Genomic DNA, 25,276 nt, shown 5'->3' with positions numbered 1-25,276 from the left:
TAGTGTGGGATTGGCTTCATGTGAAGGTTGGAAGAGGGACCTGAAATCCCTCCGTTCTATTCCTGCCTCTGATCTCACCTAAGCCATGGTATCTTATGCCTCAGTTTCCCCATCTGCATAGAGGAGGTATCATGCCTTCCATGGGGATCCGGTGCTCTCACTTGGCCCAAACTAGCTTTGATTTGCTGATCTTCAGGGCATGCCACAAGGTGCATCTTTGTGTATGCCCTGCTGCAGAGGGTGAGGTTTAATGGGGTTTTGCCAGGCATTAGGTCTGATGGGTATGTGAGGGGGTGAGGTTTGTGTTGTGTGGGCGGCTTACTTTTGATTCTTTTTTTAATTTATGGGTTGGGCGCCTGGAGCCTTGGACAGGCCCCCTGTTGCTTCTGTACCCATCTAAACAAATAACCAGAAAGAAAAGGGAGGTCACCATGGTGACCTACTTTACAGGGGGTATTGCAAGGCTTAATTCAGCACGTGAATGGGAGCAAGGATTGGGCTGACGGATGGCCTCCTAGCCACTAGATAGCGGGAAGGCATCCATCTTCGTTTGACTAGCTTTGACTGAGCTCTCTTCAGACAAGTAACAGGATTCAGGGGGAAAGCACTGAGATGGTATCACTCCTTCCCCTGAAACCATTCCCACAGAAGAGTGATGGGCGATGGCTCTTTTGCCAGCAAACCTGTCACCCCTGGAATCCCAAAAGGCTCTGCCCACTCCTCCATCCTATTGAATATCTGCACCAAACACATGAAAAGTGAGCTGCCATGGTCTCAGAATACCCAGGTGTGCCCCAATTCTGGGTAACACATGCTAGGAGAACATGGGTCTTTGTCCCTATCCAGTGGTTGGGCCTTATAAGAGGTTTATGGCCACAGGACAAAGGGGGGTGTCACAGAGTGACTGGCCCATTTAAGAGGAAGCGGGGTCTGGTGCTCTTGTGATTGATTACCCAGTGCCCAGTTGGGCTTAAGGGAAGGCACCTGGGCCTTATAAAGGGGGAGACAGCCGCTGGGGAAAGAAGGCTACTCACCGACCTCTCTCAACTCAGGGAGGTAAGGGTGCTGGTAGTGGGAGCTGTGGCAGAGGCTGCAGAGAGCAGGAGATCCCAAGTAACCAGGGCAGGGCCAGGAGAGCAGCAGGAGGGATTTGTTTGCCTCAAGAATGAGAGCAAGAGAGCCGAAGGAGGCTGTGCGCCTGGTGGGCGAAGAGCGGACCGGACAGAAGTGCTCCAGGACTGGCTGAGGATACCAGAGCTGATTATGAACTCGGATGCTGTGGTGACAGAATTTACTTTGGGACTTCTGAGGATTGTTTTGAACTGTTTGTTATTCAGCCAGCCCCGGGCATGAAGTGGTGTGAGCCTGGAGAAAGCCTGTGTGGGTGCTTGGAGAGAAAGGGAAACCGAGATAGGTCTCTGCAGATCCATGGTTGGCACCGAGGGTTGGGGAAACACCTATTTACCAGGGAGGTCAGGGGGGACACACAACCGCTATCGCACTGTCCCAGTGTTCCCCTCTCTCATATGTTCAAGCGCCTTAATTGCCACAGGGAAGATGTGGAGACTGGATTATGGGCAGTTGCCCAAGGAGTGTGGACAGCAGGGGTTGCTCTCACCACGCCCCCCACGTTAGAACTGCTTACCCAAGCCAAGGAAAGGAGACTCTGTGTGTGTATGGGCTCCCTTTTGCCGTTAGCATAGGAGGAGAGCCGTGGGCTCTGCCCGAATCCCCTTACTGAAGCCCCTGATTGTGAAAGGCTTCAAGCTCAGTTGGTGGTGTGAGACCCATTGGGGCAGATACCCTGATACACTTGAGGTACGGCATTGAACCCCAGAGCTGTGTGATCCTGCAGAGTTTGCTGGTGTGCAATTAAAACAAAAAGCCTGCATGGAAAGGAGGCTTCTGGTGAGAGCTTCGTCTGGAGACCTAAATGGATTTTGAGAGGCTTGTTTAGTTGTTTCTTCATGGTTCGTATAGCATGGACCCCTTGCTGAAGCCTTGGAAACTGGTTACACTGTGTTTCATTGCTCAATTTGTATGTGTGTCTGTCCCATTTTTCATTATTCAATAATAAATACAGTGGTGAAAGTCACCTTTAACACTTAAAGATTGCTTGGATTTTATGGGATTGTATCGAAGTGAGTGCCAAGGTATAAAAAAGCCTTACGGTTGAGGTACTTTTATAACACATGCTCCATAAAACCTTATAAAGTGAGTGCAGTGCACTTCATCCTTTCAGGTTACAGTGTTATAGTTCACAGAGCTAGTGATCTGATGCTATTCTCATTAATTAAATCTCTTATTAATGGTAATGTTCAAGCAATAAGAAGTGAAGCTACAAGAAGCTAGACTAGCGTAGGTCCAGAATCATTAGCTCTCCGGAAACCTCAGCAAATCTGTACCAGGAGATTGATGTCCACAAGTTGTTGGGGAAATCCCTGTCTCAACTTCAAGCAAGATATTGAGCCCAAGAAATGGGAGCCCAAGAAAATAGCATCACAAATTTCAATAATGCTTCATCTAGGAACAGAGGACTGGAAAAGACTTCCTGCATCACTGAGTCTAGTGCCAAGCTCTTGAAGGCCACCCCATCATATAATTCCATCCATAAATTTATCAGGCTCCATCTTCCAACTACTTAGGTTGTTTGCCTCCACTATTCCTGCTGGGAGGCTGCTCCAGAACCTCATTCCTCTGATGGTTAGAAATCTCCTAATTTTCAGCCTAAATTTATTCACAACCAATTTATATTCATTTGTTCTGGTGCCAACATAGTCCTTTAGCTTTAGCTCTTCTCCCTCCCTGGTGTTTACCCTTCCGATTTGCAAAATCCCCACTCTATTACCTCTAGATTGCTGCTTGGAGTACAGCCCAGGTTAGTAGCTGAGTAGAAGCTGTTACTATCTGAAGGCTGTCCTGTTTGGTGGCCTATGTCAAACACATCGCTACGGTTGTTATCCTCAGGGAAGAGGCAAAGACTGAACGGACAAAGAGATGGAATTTCCGAAATACCTTCTCACCCATTCCTAGGCAGGGTTGGGATAACACTGCCAGGGCTACAAGCGAAGGTTTATGAGCCCTTTACCTGACCTGGGATAAACAGCACTTTGGTGTAATGCCGCCCTTTTCACAAGCACCGTGCGGGTCTTCTTTGGAAAGTGATCTTGTAACTATGGTGCTTTCTTACTTGGGAGATTGGCTCCCTGTGTGTGTTCAGCATCAGATCTGCTGATTTTAGGGATTAAAGAACTGTAAGCTGTTGCTACTTTATTCTCCTGTTACTCCTGCAGGCGTCTATTTCTTCTTGGACAACTTCAATAGATGTTTTAACTAAGGGCTGGTCTCAACACGGACGTTGCACCAGCTTGAGTGAAGGGGTGCTTTTAAATGGTGCAGAAAACCTGTGTGGACTCTCTCAATTCAATTAAAAAAGCTGGTTTCTGTTGATGTAGCTTGTGTTGGTAAATTTACAGACCCATTTAAACCAATGTGTGCGCCCCCTCGGGGCTTTGTACTGGTTTATTTAAATGGACTAAAATTGGTTTTTAAATAGAACTGATTTAGAACCCTAACCCTAACCCTGATTCAAAATGTTTGTACCGATGCGACCTTAGGTGCAATGTGTTACATCTGTGCAACCCTTATTGAAGGCAGTTCCAAAGACACATGTTCCAAAGACAGTAAGGTTGCCATGGTATAACTGAAGACATTGGCTTGCAGGATCTTTATATACCGGTGATGCTGGAGGGAAAGGAAGGGAAGAACTGGTCGGAAAACCAACATTTTCAATAGACTAATCGTCATTTGAAATGTTTTGGCTGAAAAATACTGGTTTTCCTCGGGAGGTTTTGAAGGGAGGAGAACTGAAAATTTTTGGTTTGAATCAACATTGTGAAAGAAAAAACAACATTGTTTGTATCGCTTTGACCTACAATGTTGTTCCATTCTGTTTTGTTTTGGTTTCTATAAACAAAAATAATTTTTTTAATGTTGCAACAAAACTAATCTTTGGTTTGAATTAACGTTTTGACACTAAAACATCATTTGATCTTGTTTGTTTTTCTTAACTGAGAAGCTGAAACAAAACTGCATTTTAAGCCAAAATTAAACAAACCTTTCAATTGGAGTGGACATTTCCCCATTTTCACCTTCGATAAAACTGCATTTTTTTCAGCAGTAAAACTGTCTGCATGAAAAATTCCAGCAAGCTCCAGAAAGAGCCAGGCTTGACTTTGAGCCTGAAGGTTTAGCAGGTAGAAAATCATCTTTTCACTCGTAAGATGAGCACATTTGATATGGAAATATCAGAGGCAATAAACAGGGTGCTATTTTTACAGTCACTTTTCAAAACAAACCTCATTTTTAATCACAAACCAGTGCAATGCACGGCTAATGATGAAGTTACTGACGTTATGCCAAGGAACAGAGCTCTTCTTTAGCTCAGCAGGTTTGGAAGGGTTGTGGGTTTTTTTTTTTTTCAACACCACTTTATGTTGGGAAATAAAAGTGAGGCTGGAGATTCTGAAATAGACACAGTTCATGAAAAGCATATTACAAGTGAACAGGAAAATCAGAAGGCTGTAAATAATAGTTTAGTGCCATGTATTTATTTCTGGGAACAAAAGGCATTTATTTTGAGCCTGTCTTCTTTATTCATTTAGTAGGATGCTTCCTGCTAATGTAACTCAGTGGTGCTATTGCTGAAGATATTGCACCTATAAAACTTCTCTGTGCCCATTTAAAGAGACGTGATCTGGTAATTTACAGTCAAAATGTATGTTTGGTTGGGAAATAAAATAAAAGGGTTTCACAAAACCTGATATTAATAAAAATGCCTTTTATGGCAGGTTGTTTCAATTGCAGTCAAAAGGCATTTTAATCAAAGATTCCACTGTGTGCAAAGCAGACTCATTGCCTTCTATTGGGGAGGGAGAGCCGGATGAAGAGGGGACGGTAAGGCTTTCAGTCTGAATGCTTTGCTGTGCGATTAGTGACACAGATAATACGGTTTAAGAGAGATACGGAGCTGGATTGATGTGCAGGGCAGGTGAGAGGGAGCCACAGTGTGGCGCTTCCATGCACTGAGGGTTCACTCCTGCACCGTGGAAGGTGATGGGAGCCAATGGGGACTCCGAATGCTAGGCGTAGTGGAGTATTAGTGAAAGCCGTACTAATGCCGTGTGACACTTTGTCCCCCTCTAGTGGTTAGCGCTTGTAAAGAGATTTATGAGTCTCCCAGTGCAGCTGGGCTTTGAGCTCAAGTGTTAGAGGCTCATGCTTTCAGACCCTCAGCTCCGTACGTTCCAGTCCCACCTAGGGGTATTATTACATTAGCGTCATCAGTGGCACTCAATATTTCATCTGAAGAAGTGGGGGTTTTATCCACGAAAGCTTATGCTCAAATAAATCTGTTAGTCTTTAAGGTGCCACCAGACTCCTTGTTGTTTTTATGGATACAGACTAACACCGCTACCCCTGATACTTGACACTCAATATTTCAGTGGCCCTGGTGACATGATGTGACTGCCTCCCACTTCCAAGCCCGCTGTGGCTCAGTAGGGAGATTCCTGGGCTCGCCCTTGTAAAAGGTGCAGCAGCTGTAGCTTCCCCCATTGCCCATGGAGGCATTTGTCCCTGCTCCATCCTCCAAGCCAGGTGTAGAGTGCCTCCCTGCTTCCCATGCAAGCCAGCGGTTACTTTGAACAATATAGCCCCTCAGTTGGGTTTTTGTTGCCGACATGAGAATTTAGCCCTACGACTCCCATTAACTTCTGTAGAAGTTGTGCGGCTAACTCTACTGATGGGCTCTGAAAATCTCAGCCAACAGGCAGAAGCCCAACATTGCCCTTGGAAGGGATCCTGTGGCCCCGGATAAGACTCCCTGTTCTTTGGTTCCTGCTCTGAAAGCATGAGCCTTTCTCATTTGGTGTTTATGCAGAGATGCTCTGAACAGAATAATCACACCCACCCACCGCTCCAGCTTTGGCTGGCTTTATTCACGAGCTCTCCAGGCTTGTAAACAAGCACTGCTGTCCAAAATGAACCAGGCAGTTAGGACTTGACTGTCTTCCAGATCTGTTGGAGTGTTACGTGGGTGAAATTCACACTGGGCACAGGGCCAGCACAGGACCCTAAACAGTATCTGAAGCCCAGTTAACCCCTGAAGGGGACTCGCGTGCTGTAGGGTCTCGAATTTCACCCATATGTGATTATCCAGCTGAAGGGGTTCACAAGAGAGAACCCCCTCCATACCAGTAACCTCTGTGCTTATTGCACCTGCCTTCCCGCTGCAGCCCCTGAGACCGGGGCTTCGCCGTTCAGGCGAGGATGAGCTTTGGAGCTGCAGCATCGGGAGGAATGCCATGTCGTAGCAATCCTCGGCTCAAGTACTTTTTCAAGGACTTCCCCTTCACAGTAATCAACTCCTCCCGTCCAGTCCCATTTCAAAGCCACAGAAGGCACAAAAATATATACTCTAGAATGCAGCAAGGTGAAACGTAATTTCCTCTTTAATAAAGGGTGCCATTTAATCTAATATTATAGAAAATGATTAGACCTTAAAAACCTATAAATTACATCCGACAACTCGCTGGTGCTCCTTTGCCGTTCCTTATAGCAAGTATAAATGGCAACACCAGGAACTGGCAGAGGAGTTGGTTCTGGCTGGAGTTTGTTTATTGGCTCTTAATGAAAAGCGATTAATCTAAATCGCTAGTGGGGTGGATCCTTTGTCAGGGCCCCATAATGAGAAGTGGCAGTTTTGCCCTTTGACAAATGTGCTGCTATTTCCCTCTAACAAAAGTGTTTTTATTTTGCGGGTTGTTTTTTGTTTTGTTTTGTTTTTTTTGTTTGCAGTGGAAAAATACTAATAAAATAAACCCCAAATCACCCACTTGCTGTTTCCTCCTTATCAGCCCACCTCCCCCGGCCCCCAGTTAAAACACCATCAGACTGAACTGGCCCCAGCTGCAAAAACACAGAACCGCCTTTTATTTGCGACCATTATCACACTTCCTATTTCTTCTGAGCTGCTTTGTTTGTGGCCAGTGTTGCATGGAATGATGGATTATAATGACGATACCCTGAGTAGTAATATTGATACTTCACTGCGATCCCCACCCCTTTTGATAGAAAGGATGATATAGTCTTTTGCAGAAGCAGGAGGGTGAAGGAGGGGAGAGAGCAGCCGATGTAACGAGCCCTTAGCAAGGCCATCTGTCAGCAGTCTCTCTTGCAGCTCTTATTTGCCTCCTCTTTCTCACTAAGGTTGCCAGTTAAGTTTCCAAACTTTGGTGGCTTTGTTATGGCCCCTGCTGCAAGACGTGGGGTGCTCAGAGCATTGATTTGTGCCCCCTCCAATGTAAGCAAGCTGTCTCTCCTCCCCTGCTGACAATTAAGTGCTGGCAATATGCTTGGGGCTGTACAAATGAAGACGGTCTCTGACCAAAGAGCTTGGAGTCAAGGAGGCTTCGGGGGGGCAAGGTGCACTGGGAAACCCAGAGGAGGAGAACAGTCTTTGGATGGTTTATTTTTATAATTCACTTCTTGTGGGAGGAAGTGAGACTTCAGATGGGGCTTGAATGTGGAGACAGTGGGGATTTGGGATCTCATCCGAACAAACTGACGATTATAAGAGTGTTTGACTTCAGTGGGCATTGGATTGGTGAAGGATTGGATAGGGAAAGATTTGATGTGTGACCCAGTGGGGGAGTGGATATGATCTTGTCTCTCTCTAGTACCTGGTCCCAGGGACCATACTTACCCATACTAAACATGTCTCCTTCAGCTTAAGTGGTAGGAGGTGATGCGTTTTGTATTGTAGGTCCAAGGTTTAACCCCCTCCGTGTGACTATTGAGCATCTGTGCTTAGGGAGACATGGTTTGTAATTTTGTGCGGGCCATTTTGCACTCCAGAAATTTTCCTTTTTCTAAGATGACGTGGTTTGCACGAAACCGTAGGAGCGGTTGAGATTGTGCATGTTTTGAGACAGCATTTGGTTTATCTCCGGACAAAATCTCAAGCACTGGTGTTTTCATTAGGAAGCAATGCGATCTTGTCACCTGCCAATGAGTGACAATGGGCTCATTTTTATTATCTTCGATGTGGCAGGGAGATTAAGGAGCTTGCTCAAGCCAGCACAGTGAGCCAGGAGAAGAGTTACCGTTCCGGAGACATACCACAATGTTGTAAGGCAAAGAGGGAATACACAGGCCACAAATAATCCTTCTATATGTTCCCAGCGTTCAGGTGCTGCCTACAAGCTGCTAGGAACTGAAAGAGTGGAACTAGGACTTGAGCTGAGGGTGAATTTGAAGGACAGAGGTGTTTCTTGTGGATGCACACAGTTCTTTCCCTTGTTCCTCCCACATTCTGTTTTCCTGATCTAAAGTCCATTGATATCAGCAGAAAGAGTCCCACTGATCTCCCTAGAACTTTGTGGTTTATGTTACGGCAAAGCCCGTCTCAATATCTCCGTTGTTGCTTTGGCTATTCTGGTTATGCCATTATGATAATGCTGCTATATGTGCAATCGTGGCAAAGGCACATGCAAATCAAATCCACAATTGTACCTGCATTTCGGACCCCGTTCTGCAGCCCTGGCCCCCATGAATAGACCCATTGACATCACTGTGACCGCACTTATAAGTAACAGGATCAGGACCCCTGTGCATCCTGTTGTATGTCTACCATGTTGAAAAATCTGGTCCAGACTATATCTAGCTGCCCTGAGCTTTCTATCTCGAGAGCTCAGGACAAGACTTTGCAAGTGAACTTTTAATATATGGCTTTGTTAGCTTGGTAACCTTTAGTGACATCATTGTGGAAAATCTTTTTATTCCCCAAGTATCCTGCCTTTAAATGTAAGGTCCACCTGGAGTACCTTGCTCTCTTACCAGTCTGCAGATGCAAGCAAATGTTACTAATGCACACTACAAATATCTTTCTTACACATGCAATGCCCTTTGAATGCAAAGAGATATAGCTTGGAGCACAGTACTTCCCAGCGGAAGCTATACGTGATAGCAAAAGCTTTTTTTCCAAAATGGGGAATAAACCTTTCTTGTCCAGAGCAAAGCCTTTCTGGTCCAGAGGAAAGGAGGCATGTGTTTTAATTTGATTAGAAAGGGGGAAAATCCAAGATTAAGAGCTGACCTGTTCCTTTTCCTGGTTGGTGGCCTCAGGTTCTTGAGCTTCCATTACCAATTTATTGATGTCTTCTGTTAGCCAGCTGCCCATGGTGGCAAGCAGATTACAGTGCTAAGTACCCTTCTGTTGCCAGCAAAGTACCAGTAGGTAAAGATTGCTTTATGATGTTGTGCAAGTAGAATATTCTTCTGTGGATCCCAAAAGAGATGTGCCATGAAGGTCAACAGCATCTCAGGATAGTGGATTTCTGAGCTTGGTGAGGGACTTTTCTGCAGAGCACTTGTTTTCCATTCAGATTGGCTGATAATGGATAGTAGTTTTAAAAATTGCCTTTAAAATGGAAACTTTCAGATTAAAGATCATATACTTATTTAAAAACAACAACAACCCTTCCGCAGAAAAGTCCTTTCCTCTGTTAATCAAAATTGGTTAATTAAATCAGAATGAATTTAAAATAATAGTTTAATTTTAATCATTTTTCCTGATTACCCCCTTTCTGCATCTCACAGAGCTCTATGCAGTGAAAAGGGACGCTATGCAATTACACTTCTGATTTCAAGTCAGTTTCACTTTATGTTTCAGGTGGGATTTATTGCGTGTTTAAAATTAAAGGCCTGCTCAAGTGCTATGCTTGATTGGGGCCTAATACAGATTCTTGCCGGTCTTTCTAATGGAACTTGTATGATTAAATGGTCGCTGGTTAGATGTTCGTCTGTGTCCCTAAATTGTCTTGTATTGTTTAACTCGGTAAAGCTTTCTGGAGCAATGTTTATATGGAGACACTATACAGAACAAAGTTGTATTGAGTCTCAGGTCTGCAGCTAAGAGGTAGATCCTAGATTTGATTTCCAATGGACAAGGAAGTAGTGTTTTTTGAATCTTCTACTGTATCAATAACCTGCTGTGTTTAGCATATATGTAGTTTAGCCCCCACTGTTTGTTTTATTTCATTGTATTGACATTGGCTTTTCTTGGTTACTTTGACATAGGGCATGGTAAAAGATAATATAGGAGAAAGACATTTTATGATACTCGTCTTACGTTCTAATTAAATCCAGAGGCATGAATTATCTCCCTGCTTGCAGAAACAGAACAATTTCATTGTCCTGCACTGGGGAAAAATGGCTTCATTAAATGTTATGTGACCAATCACTGTAGTAGGGATGGTAAGTATGACGCACGCACAAACTGGTGCCTAAATTCTGATCGCACAGCTGACACAGACAGCCAGGCTGGGAAATCTCCCCTTTCCAATAGCATAAAACTTTCACTTCTAGCTCCGCAAGGTAGCAAGATATGGGACCTTAAATCCAAATGCTGCCCATCTTGGAACTTGAGATTGTACATTTGGAAAGCAAATTTGACATTTGGGGAGAAAGTGGGGGACACTTCTCTGGCAGGTTGGAAACAAATAAACCTGGTGGCTGTTTGAAGCAACTCAGAGGTTTGGGATATTGGAAGTAATCCTGCTAGAGATGGATTAGTGGGCAAAGAGCAGGTGAGGGAAGTCAAAAGTCCATGTTAAACTTCACAACTGTTTTAGACTATACATGTCCCATGGTTCTATGATTTATTCTATTTTCTCTATATACGTGGTGGGGGTGTGTAAAATATAGTGTGCTGTGGTATAATGGTTTTGTCAGCTGGAGTTTGAAATGACCAGAGTCCTCCTAGGTGATGAAGCCACAAGTAAGCTATCCAGATCATCTCCAGTGAGTGCCAGTGAATCTTTTATAGCCCATCTCAGTATAAGATATTCTGTATATGCCATATATGTTACATTAACTACAGCTGGTCAAAAATTTTTCACTGGAAAAAAAATTCAACCAAAATTGGCTTTTGGATCAAAACAAAAATGTTCATTTTAGTCAAAATTTTCCAATTTTTTAAACAAAAACCCTAGGGAATCCTGATGAGCTGTTTGCAGTCTAAGGCCGATAATGAAATGCTGAGCAGTTTCTGATTCCATCTTATTTAAGGCAGTGTTGCCAGTTCATTCTTATATAAATATGTTTCAGGTTACATGGATTCTGACTTTCCCATTAACCCTGTTCTGTTTCCTTCTCTCTCTCTCTCTCAATTGTCCTATTTAGATAATGCTCCTGGGCGACCCGGAGATTGAGAGCAGCATATTGATCAGCTCCGATGAAGGGGCCACCTATCAAAAGTACCGGCTGAACTTTTACATCCAGAGCCTGCTGTTCCATCCCAAGCAGGAGGACTGGATCCTGGCCTACAGTCTCGATCAAAAGGTGACCAACTCATTTCAGATTCAAGTGATTATTTCCCAGAGTCCGGTGTCAGAGACATTGTCAAGAAGAACAACCATATATTTAGAAAGTGACTATGTGGCACCATTACACTCAGCAGACCTGCTTTCTGGGTTGATTCTGAGGCAGATCTGCTGACTTCGGTGACATAGTTTAGTTTTTGCTGCATTAGCCTTTCAGAGCCAAAATAGCTCCATGGCAGCAAAGCTGTGTTCTGTTCCTCCTTGGGCATCCTCAACCGAATCGCTTGCTAAGGGATGATTTAGTTGGGGATTGGTCCTGCTTTGAGCAGGGGGTTGGACTAGATGACCTCCTGAGGTTCCTCCCAACCCATCCCACTGGATTGCGTTACCTAGGGAGGTGGTAGAATCTCCTTCCTTGGAAGTTTTTAAGGTCAGACTTGACAAAGCCCTGGCTGGGATGATTTGATTGGGGATTGGTCCTGCTTTGAGCAGGGGGTTGGACTAGATGACCTCCTGAGGTCCCTTCCAACCCTGATATTCTATGATTCTATGATTCTGTGATAACCCTGATATTCTATGATTCTATGATTCCAACCAGTTACTCCTGTGCAAACCCACCAAAGGCAGTGATGTTGCTCTGTTCTTATTGAGAACACAATTTTGCCTGTGGAAGCGTTATTAATGGTGCTGATAAGAGAGATGAAAGGAATCCTACAGCCAGATTTGACATGATGTGCTAAAGATCTAGCCACTTATTTAGGGGCCTAAATGGTTCCGGAGCTCTTCTGAAAATCTGGCACTTGGAGCCCGAATTGCATTTGCAAGGGCTGTTTTTTTGGGAGGATGGGGGATTCTTTCTGTTTGGAAACCAAACACGTTTGATCTGGAAATCACTCAGCAGCAATACACTTGAAACCCCATCATGCCCTTCTTACGGTCGCTTTTCAGAGTGGAACTGCAATGAAAACAAAATCCTTACCTTTGCTACCGTCAATGTCTAATGATAGATTGTTGAAATGGAAAGAACTTTAAAGATCCACTTTACTTTCCCCTCCTTATGGCATTTAATTTTTACCATTCACTCAGCTGCTGTGCAGTTCACTCTGCTCGTTTGTTTCAGTTCCTGGGTTCTCGCGCTAGGGGCCAATACTAGATACTGGGCCAAAGCTATTTGGCAGCATTTCTTTTCAAATACTGGTGCGTCAGCTCTTTCTAGTCTCTTCCTCCCAGTCAGCTTGCCCGGGGAGCTATTTAGTATACACTGTAATAAGTCACATACCCTACCACAGCAGCACCTTCAAACAGTAACTAGAACATAACCTTTATATCCCCTTGTTAGCAGAATGCAATGGCCGTTGCCAGGTGTATGTTATTTCTCCTCTGAGTGGCCTGAGTGACATTTACAGGCTCAAAGCCATTGTAAATAGACTTCTTTCATAGTACCAGAGTGTTATTGTATGGAAGACTTAGCCAAATGTCAAATATCTTGTGAGCTCAGACGTTCAACGTAACCAGAAACGTTGAAGCTGGATTGAAAGACCAATAGACTTGTTTGATGTCCCTGCATGGTTTGATGCCGCTTTTAAGCTAGAGGTAAAGGTTGTTAAATGGCGCTTCTTTTCACACAGAGACAGCCCTGTAAGAAAGAGACAGCTGATGAGGTACACAGGATGGGATAAACTGAATTTAATGTGTCAGGCGTGTGTCTGCAAGGAGGCTCAACTATGAAACCAGGGAAACATTTGCTCCTTGGTTCACACAGGGGGCCTGCTTTTCTCTTTCAGTAAGGCTCCTTTGTGCCATGCTAGTAGGGTAAAGGGACTCAAAATAGGTGAAAAAGGCCCCCTAGAATATGTTCTGTGCATGGGGCTTTTCCAGCTGGTGTAGAACTGGCATATGGGCTCAATGCCATCCCTGCTCTCACCACCTGCCTTAAGTGGTGTGGTCAGAGTGTACAGCACTACAGCTAGTCTCCGCTTCCCATGGCTCACCGGGAACCATTGGAAGCTGAATGTGGCTTAGAGCATTCCTGAGGTTGCTCTAATTTACCCCTGAGGCTGAGCAGATCTCTGCACAGCCCCAGAATACAAGTAGTGTAAAGCTGACTAAGTGCCACCTCCCTCCATCCCCGACCTCCCAGCTTGCCCCAAGTTCAGGAGAGGGCTCACTGAGAATCAGGGCTCTGTGTATTTGCAAGATATATGTCGCATACCACTCCACTTGGGGATTACATTTTGCTTAGTGTAAAGCATTAGGAATTATAGCACTGAGCACTGAGGGCTTTCCTAATCAAAAAGCAGACCTTTGGAGGAGCCACTGTTCCCTGGCACTCTTTTCTTGTTAACAACTTGGCATAAACCAGCCTGGCGATGGAGAGTTGTCAACTCGACTAAGCCTTGTACGGGCATCTCGCCAAGGAGGCTGCTAATGGCCAGAACTGAATTTTTCAGCTACCATGTGCACAATTTTCACCTCTTTACGTGTAAAGAGTGACTTGCACAGAGCAAATTATATATACAGTTTGAGGTTTGAAATGCAAGAGTCATCATCCGGGCAACTAATGGTTGTATTGTTGGGAATCAGATTGGGCCAGATAATCCAGGGAAGCTATGCCAGTTCACACCTGCTGAAGATCTGACCCAGCAAACATGCACTACCTTTCTTTAAGGAAAAATGAAAGTGGATCAGATCAGACTGTGCAAACTTCATAAACCAGATTCTCCCAAACCAGCAGAGGGACAGGTACATTTACTCCTCCTTGAGCCAGTTTGGTCGCCTGTATCCTAGGCCATGGTTAACTCAGGTTGGTATTGCTCCATAAGAGTTTTCTTCTGGGGAAAGGTAGCTTTGAATTGCAGTCAGGACTCCAGGGGAGCCTGGCTGGCAGATTCTGCTCAGTGCATTCCCCATCAGCCCTGACCCTGCCTTCTTCCTGGCCAGCAGTGCCTGCAATTGTGGCCAGGGTTGCCTCTTACAGGCTCCACGGTGGATGGGAGGTTGCACTTGCTGTCTGCTGCCTCCACCTTTCTGCAGCAGATTTGCTGCTGCGAATCTCTGTGGGCCTGATCCAACTCCTGTGGGCAGTCGGTGGAAAGACCCTGAATGGATGCACTGGCCCTAAATCTGCAGAAGCTGCCATAGACTTTGGGCTGAATCGGACCCCCGGGAGGTGAACGTCCTCTAATTTCTGCAGGCAGTGGGAGCTGTGGGAGTGGGATCGTGCATTTGGTTCAGACTAATGATTTTGGTTCTATGAATTTGGTCCAGGCCCGTTTTTAGTAAAAATACAGTTGTATAATCCAAGAGAGGGGTTAACCACCCAGGGAGAAACACAGATTACCTTTCATGGAATGCACAGCACACACTGTATCTGAAATAGACGTTTGGCAATCTTAAAAACAAAGGGCATTTGCAGATGGTCCCATTGTTATGATATTTAAAGGGAATTTCTCAAGTTACTAAAAATCAGAGATTTGATTATCCTAAAATATATTACTATCCGCTGGGAATTTTTTTCTAGATTATTTGAGATAAATAGTTAATATATCTTTATTTCTTAACACGTATATTCCATTAACTATGAAATCTACCACATCCTGGTTTTAAAAAAAACATTTTAAAAGAGCCCAAAATTGGGTAGCTATAGGGAAAAATAACATCAAGTTCTCCAGTGCTCTCCCTGGCATCATTGCAGCAGCAGTTAACAATCACATTCTACCTCGAGGGGATGTCTATACTGTAAGTAGACACCTGTGGCTGGCCCATGCCAGCTGACTTGGGCTTGCAGGTCTTGGGCTAAGAGGTTGTTTAATTGTGGTGTAGATGTTCAGCCTGGGGCTGCACCCCAAGTTCTGGGACCCTCCCACCTTGCAGGGTCCCAGAGCCTGGGCTCCAGCCCATGCCAATATGTCTACACTGCAATTAAACAGCCTCTTACCCTGAGCCCCGTGAGCCTGAGTCAGCTGGCACGGGCCAGCTGCGGATGTCTAATTGCAGTGTAGACACCTGTGTCCAGTGCTGACATCTTGGACAGTACAAATGGAGAGGCACTGATGGGATACTATGGGGTGCATGCTATGGAAAACCTCAAGGTGGAAGGAACCTCCTCCGCCCCAACAAATAAAACCTGAAATTCATTCCAAGCAGCTTTGGAAACAAAGTGGGGAAAGCTTCCCACTAAATCTTCCAAAGAACGAAAGGAAATTGGCATTCAGCCATTGACTGCAACGGGAATAGGACTGGGCCCCAAATCAGGTGGAAAGGAATCTGGACTTCTTTAGGGCCAGATTTTTCCACCGCCTTGTGTGGAGGTGCTGGGGGCAAGGAGCCTCCCACCCATGAGGAAAGGTTGGAAAAACAGAGCACCTTTAGGCTAGAGAAGAGAAGGCTGGGGGAGGGACATAGTCACAGTCTTCAAATGTGTAAAAAGTTGTTATAAAGAGGATAGTAATCAATTGTTCTCCATGTCCTCTGAGGATAGGACAAGAAAAATTGGCTTAGTTCGGAGCAAGGAAGATTTAGGTTGGGTATTAGGAAAAACTTTCTAATGCTCTGGATAGGGAAGCTCTGGAACAGGTTACTTTAGGGATGCTGTGGAATCCCTGTTTTTAAGAACAAACGCCAGCCAGAGAAGGTCTAGGTTTACTTGGTCCTACCTCAGTGCAGGTGAATGGTCTAAATGACCTCTCGAAATCCCTTCCAGCCCGACGTTTCTATGATTCTAAGTGGAAATCCCATGCAACAGCCAGGAGCCATCACGGTCCCTGGACTCAGTCCCTGCCTCTTCCTTACACCCCCATGGTGTAAATTGCTTTGAGAGAGCCAGGGAGGAGATGGGACCATGGCTAACCAGACCCGCTGCACTAGCCCGCTCTGTGGCCCAGGCGTGCACTGGAGAGTAGCCAAGTGAGGGTGCAGGCTGCAAACACCGCTTGTGTGTGAGGAAAATGAGGAGGTTTGTGCCTTCCCCAAGGCCTCCATCTGGGTGCTGCAGGATCACAGACCAGTTTATCAGGTTCAAACACGCAACCAGACCCTGGGTGAGCTTGGTCTGAATTGAACATCTGGCCTTTGTGCTGGTTGCTCACCTCTTACAGTTATCCAGGGGCCCTTTGCTTTACATGTATGAGGGCTGGTGGATTGGTGAGCTTGTTGTTAACATGCATCCTCCTACGACTATTCATCTGTAGCTAACACAAGAAGGAAGCCATGGATAAGAACTCGGCGGCCTGTTGCACACACGGGGGATACCTACACTCTCAGTTTGAGTCCTTAATCCTCAACTCGCTCTCTAGGCTGTCAAAGCGTGTTTGACCTTTGCAGATTTATTTGCAATGACTGCGTATCAGTGGCGGATTAAAGATGCATTAGATGGTCATTGGAAAACAAACCAAATGCATGCAATCCGACTCCCAGCAGCAGGAGCTGCAAAGGGGAGATTTAATCCAACTGCTTAGAACTGGGCACATGTCAATGAGTCTGCAAATTCCATTTTAAACCCCATTCAGATTAATATTTTATTTTTTTTAATTTTCTTTCGGTTTAGCATAAAAACAAGGTGCTGGACGCTGACTCTGAGAACCCTGAAAATTAGTCAGTGACAAATCCAAAAACGTAGTGCAATCAGCTAAGCCTTCTACCAAGCAGAAGTTTCAATCAAATATTAACACCCCCATAGGACAGTCTGTACCCCAGTCCCCCTCCAAGGCCCAGATGAAACAACAAGCATCGTGACCCAGGTCTTCAAAGGGATTTGATTTCAGTGGGAGTTAGGCACCTGTTGATAAATTGTATACGCAGTTGCCTGACTACTCTTTGGTTTGTTATGAAAGAAACCTAATAACCAATATCAGTCAGATTTATTGCTAAAAAGCAATAATAATATAGTGCAGGGAAGAGGTTCAATACGATACCAGCCTCCGGGAAGCCGTCTTGTGCAGCATTGTTACTTTCACCTTATGCAGAAGGTGTGTTCCCAAAGTCACACCTCTAAAACCATCTTTTTGCACCCTACCTGTTTACCAGGTACCGTGCACGTCAGTTGAAACTAGATTTAACCAATCAGTTTTCTACCTTATCTGATACCATGGTGTGCTTCTCATCTTTGGTCTGAACACAGGCATTCCAGGTACCAAGGGGCGTGTAGGGCCTAGGCGTGTACCAGGGTAGAACATTCATATACCTTGTCCTTTTCCTTTGGAGCCTTCCAATATTAGCCTGTGAGAGTAACTCCCTACCGGCTCTAGGGTAAAACACTCCTATGTCCTGATCTTGACAAATTTCCTAACTACTTAAGCCAAAGTTTACTTCAGCTCCTGCACGGTATTATGGGATATTTGACAAGCATTGACACAATTGTCAGGAGACTATAGTACATTCAGTTAACATAACTTCCCAATACTTATAGTAATCCTATGGCTAGCATATATGTATTGGCTAACACACCTCAATACATCTGAGGAACTGGGCCAATGGCCCCAGCAGTCTGTGGGCTAGATTATCCCCTCTAGCCCAGAATACGGGGCAGTGTACAGAGGCTCCAACCCACAAGGAACCCAGGGAAGTAATTGTGTCTTTAAGAGGCACGGTTCCTTTCCGCCCACCCCCTTCCACCACTTGCTCCCAAGGCACTGCAGTTTGCCACTAGCCCCTACTTATAGCCCATTGCTACCCACTGCCACATTGGCTCAGCTGTGCTGACTAATGCATTACGTGGGGCTGAGTCAAGGCACCTATCGTTACTATTTAGTGTTTATTAATTCTTTGTTCTAATGTAGCACCGAGGATCCCGGGGTACGAGGCGCTGTACAAATGCAGCTGTAGGGGATCCCGCGGTACTAGGCGCTGTACAAACACGGACTAGAAAAACAGTCCAGCACCAAAGAGCTTACAGTCTATGAGTACATCGACACTGCAGCTGGAGGGGTAACTTCCAGTCTGGGGAGACGTACACGCCCTAGCTTTGATCGAGCAGAGCGCTGAAAATAGGCGTGGAGCTGCGGCGGCACGGGCTAGCCAACTGAGGGACTCAGACAGGCTGGTACGCTGGCAGCTAGCCGAGGCTGCTGTGGCTACGCTGCTATTTTTAGCTTGCTAACTGGATCAAAGTTACGCATGCTGGCAAACACACCTGTATGTCACCTGTGTGGAGAGGGGGAAGCACCGAGCGCCAATCTCTCCCCACTGCCCTGTAGGGAAGCAGGGAGAGACACTTAAAAGATTTAAAATCATAATTGCTAAGAAAAAAGAAACTTTAAACATATAAGGTCCGTACATATCCAGTGATGAGCCCGACAGGAAAAGCTGGAGAGAAAAGCAGATGATAAATAGTTCGTGAGAATGGTTCGATAACAGCCCATCTCAAATTCACCTGCCACCGCATTATTAATGTGAGGGAATTCTATAAATAAAGAGCTCCGTAATCAAGGGCTGCTGCCTCCACAGGCCTTAATCTTCATCATGAAGCAAAACAACAAAGTGGGTATCTTCATATCATCACGTACGAGCAGCTCAATTAGATGATCAAGCTAATACACTGCCGTGTCATCAAGATGCACCTGGCAGTCAATATCCAACTGAGTTAGGAGTTCCCCGTAACCTCAGACTACGATCCACCAGTCTAACGCAGCGCATGGCAGGATCCTGGCTCCCTAGGTTAGACAGGGCTGAATTCATTTAAAAGGACAGCGGTACAGTGGGATACTTTTAATAATCTAAACACAAAGTCACCGGAGGGTAAACAAGAACCCGCCCCCAGCCCCTTACATCAGCAGTACAGCCCTGGGGGCATTCAGGAGACAGACAGAAGGTTGCCCTGTGGGGCAAAGTAGCAGCTGAAGTCAAACTCATTTCATCATAATTAGTTGTGCGTGTTGTTTAGTTAATAAGAAAGATAAGAAGCTCTTTCTGCCTCTGCGTGGATCCCAACAGCGGAATTATTGATTGTATGGTGGGGTGAGCCAACTGGTGGGGAGACAAGTGCTGATTCTTTTGTAATTCATCTCAGTAGTGTTGGAGTCCCACGGGAAGTAGTGTGTGGGGAGGTGGTATGCACCAGGGCTCGTTTTAATCATAGTTCATTGACATCCAGAGGACCGTTGTACTCTTGGTTCTTGGCCTTACAGATAAATAGCCTAGCCTAGCCTAGTCCAAGGTTTATACTATGCCCATCACCCATAACCTCTGAGCACCTTCCAGAGAAGACAAATAAACCACATCCTCTGCACTCTTCTCTCCCTTCCCAATCTCAAGGATGGCAGTAGCACCCATTATCAATAGTAGCTTCCTCTTGAACGATTGCTGGAGCCATTTGGAAGTTGGGTCAATGGAAGTGGTTGGTGTTTTGTTCCCTCCGGACAAGGAAATACTGGTGCAAGTCAGTGTAGTTTCGCTTACTTCCACAGAGTTAAGTCAGTTTGCTCCAGCTGAAGATCTGGCCCTGTCAATTTTGTTTTAAATTCTTGGATATCAATTGTCTCCAGAACTCTGGCATCAGAAGGGATGGAGCACATGCTTCATTTGATGGTGACCACTTTCATTCACACAAGGATCCATTTGGGCTCGGATTGAGTCAGGCCAGCCCAATGAGCACTATCAGCCCTGCTCTGGTGCCCCCGTTATATTTTGCAGTTTCAGTCTGCCAACTTTCATTTTAAACACTTGAAGGCCAATATCTTTAGATGTGGGTTCCTAGAATTAGGCACTTAAAACTGTATAAAAATGGCCTAATTTTAAAGGTGCTACATGCCCATTGCTTCCCTGGAAGTTGACAACCTCTTCCTCTCTCTCTGCCCCTGTTTTTGTGGCTTTCCCCAATGTTGCTACACAGTACACCTTGTGTCTAAATTTGGGGCCCAGTCCAACTCCCATTGATGTCAATAGGAAGGCATAGTTAAGTTAAAGGCATCTTAAAAGGGAAAGTTAATGAGTTTACGAGAAACGAAAGAGTGCAGCCATATCTCAGATTATCCGGGGGGGGGGGGTCTTCACAAAATGTGGGCAGCGACAGATGGTTTGTATTTAAACAGAATCATCACAGCCAGATGTTTATGTTTGGAGAACACACAGGTAGGTAGGGAAGTGGATTTGAATCATGTCATCTGTAAAGTTCTGCATGCCTCTGGGGAGTCTGGCACATGAAGAAAATGGTATGGAAGAGTGTGTCAGGTAAGGGGAGAAAACACATCTCACTGCTAGAGTTTCCACATTTATGTATGGGGGGGGGGGGAATGGAGGAGATGTATTGACTTTCAGCCTCCATAATCAGTCCTGTAGTCAGCATCCTGTCTAGAGTAAAATAACATATGCATATTTCTCTGCTAAGAGGAACAGTAAGAATTGCCCTCTTAGTATTGTTTAGATTACAACACCTCGAGACCCCAGCCAGGATCAGGGCCCCATTGTGATAGGCACTGTACATAGTAAGAAGTAGCCTTGGCCCCAGAGAGCTTACAATCAAAATGGACACAAAGAAGTATCATCCCCGCAGTGCAAATGAGGTGTGGAAGCACAGAGAGATTGAGTGATTTACCCAAGACTGCATGGGAAAGCTGTGTTAAATCCAGGAATTGATCCCAGATATGAGTTGACTTCCTCCGCCTTAACTGCAAGACTATCCTTCCTCTCTATGCGTTGTACTCTTCTGAGAACATCATGTTCTATGACAACAATGTGTGTCCTTGGCTGCACATGGTACTTGCCACCAGCTCTTCCGGGGCTTAGCCCACGGAGTTAATAAAACAGACAAATCAAACTGTTCGTTGTGTAAAAAGAAACCCCAGAGATCCAGAATATTTAAAGACAACTTACCGAAGCCTCTTCTTCAATATAGTAATCAAGTGAGGATTTGAAATCACTTAACTTCATTTACAAACCATGAATATCTATCAGGCCCTTTAAATGAAAGGATGACTAAAATATATATATATATATATATATATATATATAGTGTTTGTTCAATTAATTAAAAAGGAGATAATTTATCAAGAGTTCCCCCCGCCCTTAAACTAAAGCCATATGCAAATGTAGGGAAATCAAGACCCTACATTACTTTTGTGGCATGATGAATATTTTTATAATCCTAATTAGCACCAGTCATTTAGTCTAGCAATTTCCCCCAATCTAGCCAATTTGAAATTAAAATAGATGCCTTGATTACAAAACTCATTAGGAAAGAAGCACCCTTCTCACTAACCAGTTCATTTAGAATGCACAAGCTGAATGAAGTGTGGAGCACTTGTGTTGTCAATTGCCATAAGTGAAGTGAGTCTTAATTGTTAGCATTGTGGAGTATTTGTCTTGCTGCATGTTTCATTGCAGTTTAATGTATCATTCATTATGTGTAACAAAAACAACTTTAAAATAGTTTAATTAAGCGGAGTTGGGGCACTGGTAATTTGTATAAAGTTGAATGTCACAATTGTTTGCGTTTGAAGCGCGGATGGATATTAATGTTGGGAAGAAGAACGATGACTCTGCATTTGTCTTTCGGATTGTGGCTAGGATGGCAGTGTAAACAGGAGATGAGAACTTGAATTACCCAACACTGACTCAACTGTAGAAGCACCCTGATGCCTTGTGCCCTGGCAAATGGTGAAGTTCAGGTTGAGTGATAGTCTGTGATTGAAAACTAAAGTAACTGACTGTGAAACTTGAATTAGATAGAATATATTGTCTTTCCTCCTGCTTATTTATTTATTATGTAGTACTTTGATCCGCAGGCTTTTGTTCTGTAAAGGACAACATAGAGGTATATCCAATGTAACTCATTTAAGACTTAACCACCCTCTGCCACTAACTAACAGTTAATTAGTTAGTTAAACATGTTCCATTAAGTTCTTTTCCACCAGTGGTTGGAGTGGAGATACCAGTTTATTCATGGACCGTAATAAATGATTCCCAGTGACTGGTTTATTTGGTGCCCAGATGTTATGGTGGTGGGCAAATTACAAGTACGATAGAAAGCAACAGAAGGAGGGAAGGAATGAGGTCCATGATGTTCCCAGATGACTGGAGCTGTGGAAAACAGATCATTTGGGTGGTGGTCCTAATATGATCAGCGCAACACAGAGGGCACAAAAGAGCCCAGATTGTTGTCAGAGTGCCCTGGAGGAATAGGCATTCCCGACTCTGGTGAACAGTTCAACGGCTGCATGTGAATAAATATCAGCAGGGTTACATGTCTCATCCCGGTGGTGTTTTCCAGCTGCCGTAATGGTCTGTTTGTTCCTTGCTTTCTTGTAAGCAGGATTCTGCTGAGTTAGAAGAATGTTTATAATCCCCAACAGAATTCATCCCCTAAGCAGATGGGTCAGTTTCCAGGCTGCTTCCGGGTTACAAAATGAATCCCAAATGTTTTCTGCTGTCCCCTCTTGTTTTATTTCTTTTTCATTGTCCTGCTCATTGGATTCCAAGCTCTGCACTGAGTCTTGCATGGCCTGATGGCACCATTGACTGTGTTCTCTGAAACCCGCCGTGCAATGTTACACACACGGTCACCTTCACCACAGTGAGGAAGAGCACAGTTCAGCTGCTGACTCTGCTCTGTGGTGCCTATTGATGCTGACCACTCAGAGTTTCAGAGGCTTTTGCCCTTGCTGCTGGCGTTCAATGGACTTGACTCGGTGTTAGGGTTTAGAAATCTGCTGATTGATTATCACTGGCCCAAATGGAACAAAGAACAGGATTAATTCTGCAAATTTACCAGCCACTGCAGGGACAGGGCAGGAGAAAGGGAGAGTGTTACAGTAAATGTATAACTAAAAATCATATTCATTGTCATAGAAACTTGTCATCAAATTGCCCTGCCTATAAAACACAATATTCACTATAGGTGGGATAATCCTGCCCTTGATTCAGCTAAACAGTTAAGCAGAGGCTTAATTTTAAGCCCGAGCTTAAATGCTCTGCTGAATTAGGGCATTAAACAGATCCAGTCCTATGCTTCAGGGTGCAAAATGATCAAATATGGACAAGAATGACAGAAAATAACCTCCCCTCTCCCCCTCTTCCTCCCCTCTCCATTCACAGTATTGCACTGCCAGGCCTTACTCCTGCACACATGGAACTCACATGCATAATGGGAGAAAAGCATGTGCAGAACGGCTTTCAGGATTGGGGCTTTCGATAGTTCCATAGGAGGCTTTTTTGATTCTTTCACTGAAGCATCAGGCTTTAGGCACAGCCAGAGGGAAGAAGTACCCACTGACATCTGAAAGCTATAACCAAGGACATACAGGAATAGAGGGAGGCCCCATTTAATTCCATTGGTCCAAGAGAGCTTTTTGGAGGGATGCAGCTGAGAAATTGCCTTGTGCTTTGCTAACACATAGGGCCAGGTTTTCAAAATGGCTTAGCAGCCGGCATCATTCAGATCAATGGGGACTGCTGGGGGCTGAGATCTTGTGAAGATCTGCCCCATGGAGACAACCTTTCCTGAATAATAATGTCTGGTGTTAATTAACATTTGCACATCACTTTGTAAATATAAAACCCTGCTGTATAGTACCACTGCACATTTATTCTGCTGCTATATGGCAGCAGGCCAGTTCTGTACAGCAATACCTTAATCCCATCAAAGATGATTGAATAGAAGACCGGTGGCTTTGATGCAGGCATTTCTGGAAGGTAGACAGTCCCTGAAAGAGATTAAGGAGAAAAGAAAACCTAGGGGTTACAGTGGACGAGAAGCTGGATGTGAGTCAACAGTGTGCCCTTGTCGCTAAGAAGGCTAATGGCATTTTGGCCTGTATAAGTAGGGGCATTGCCAGCAGATCGAGGGACGTGATCGTTCCCCTCTATTCTACTCATCTGGAGTACTGTGTCCAGTTTTGGGCCCCACACGACAAGAAGGATGTGGAAAAATTGGAAAGCGTCTAGCGGAGGGCAACAAAAATGATTAGGGGACTGGAACACATGATTTATGAGGAGAGACTGAGGGAACTGGGATTATTTAGTCTGCGGAAGAGAAGAGTGAGGGGGGATTTGATAGCTGCTTTCAACTATCTGAAAGGGGGTTCCAAAGAGGATGGATCTAGACTGTTCTCAGTGGTAGCAGATGACAAAACAAGGAGTAATGGTCTCAAGTTGCAGTGGGAGAGGTTTAGGTTGGATATTAGGAAAAACTTTTTCATTAGGAGGGTGGTGAAGCACTGGAATGGGTTACCTAGGGAGGTGGTGGAATCTCCTTCCTTTGAGGTTTTTAAGGTCAGGCTTGACAAAGCCCTGGCTGGGATGATTTAATTGGGGATTGGTCCTGCTTTGAGTAGGGGGTTGGATTAGATGACCTCCTGAGGTCCCTTCCAACCCTGATAGTCTATGATTCTGTGATATCGCACACACACACTCACATTAAACTACAAGAAGCCAAGCAATTTTCTAGCTGTGTTGTTTTTGGGTTAACCAAACACCTTAAAAATTAAAATGTTAGCAGGGATGACTTGCATACCTGGAACCACTTGAGCACCCAAGATCCAGCAGAGCAAAAATATTTCTTACAAGAATGCATTTTCCAGGGGTCAGACGAAGCCTATTCAGCAATACAAATGGCAAAGATCTTTAAATATATGTAGTTTCCATATAACCATTTCTATAACTCTTCCACCCCAAAGATTTCCAAAGCACTTTACAGACTATTGCCACGATCCTGCAATTGGATCCATATGGGCCACCTCCTGTGCCTATATGGAGGCAAATGGATTTCAGTGAGGCTCCATTATTATTCGAGTAGAATCTAGAGGCCTAGTTGTGGTGGGAGCAGTACAAGTGCAAAGTATTACACTTAGGCATGAATAATCAACTGTACATATACAAAATGGGAAATGAGTGCCTAGGAAGGAGTACTGCAGAAAAGGATCTGGGGGTTATAATGGATCACAAATTAAAGATGAGTCAAC

The 25,276-nt window shown here is 44.7% G+C and overlaps 1 protein-coding gene across 1 annotated transcript in view; it reads left to right on the top strand.

Annotated features, from left to right (window-relative positions):
• The window catches only part of SORCS3 (sortilin related VPS10 domain containing receptor 3), a 501,281-nt gene that overhangs the window by 292,817 nt on the left and 183,188 nt on the right, over positions 1-25,276 (top strand). Inside the window, exon 4 of the mRNA XM_037905076.2 lies at positions 11,245-11,403. Coding sequence (XP_037761004.1) covers positions 11,245-11,403 — 159 coding nt within the window. The remainder of the gene's footprint in view (positions 1-11,244; positions 11,404-25,276) is intronic.

The sequence above is a fragment of the Chelonia mydas genome, chromosome 7 (genome assembly GCF_015237465.2).
Source record: "Chelonia mydas isolate rCheMyd1 chromosome 7, rCheMyd1.pri.v2, whole genome shotgun sequence".
Taxonomy (NCBI): Eukaryota; Metazoa; Chordata; order Testudines; family Cheloniidae; genus Chelonia; species Chelonia mydas.
The sequence above is the reverse complement of the archived record's forward strand: the minus strand, read 5'-3'. Positions and strand labels throughout refer to the sequence as shown.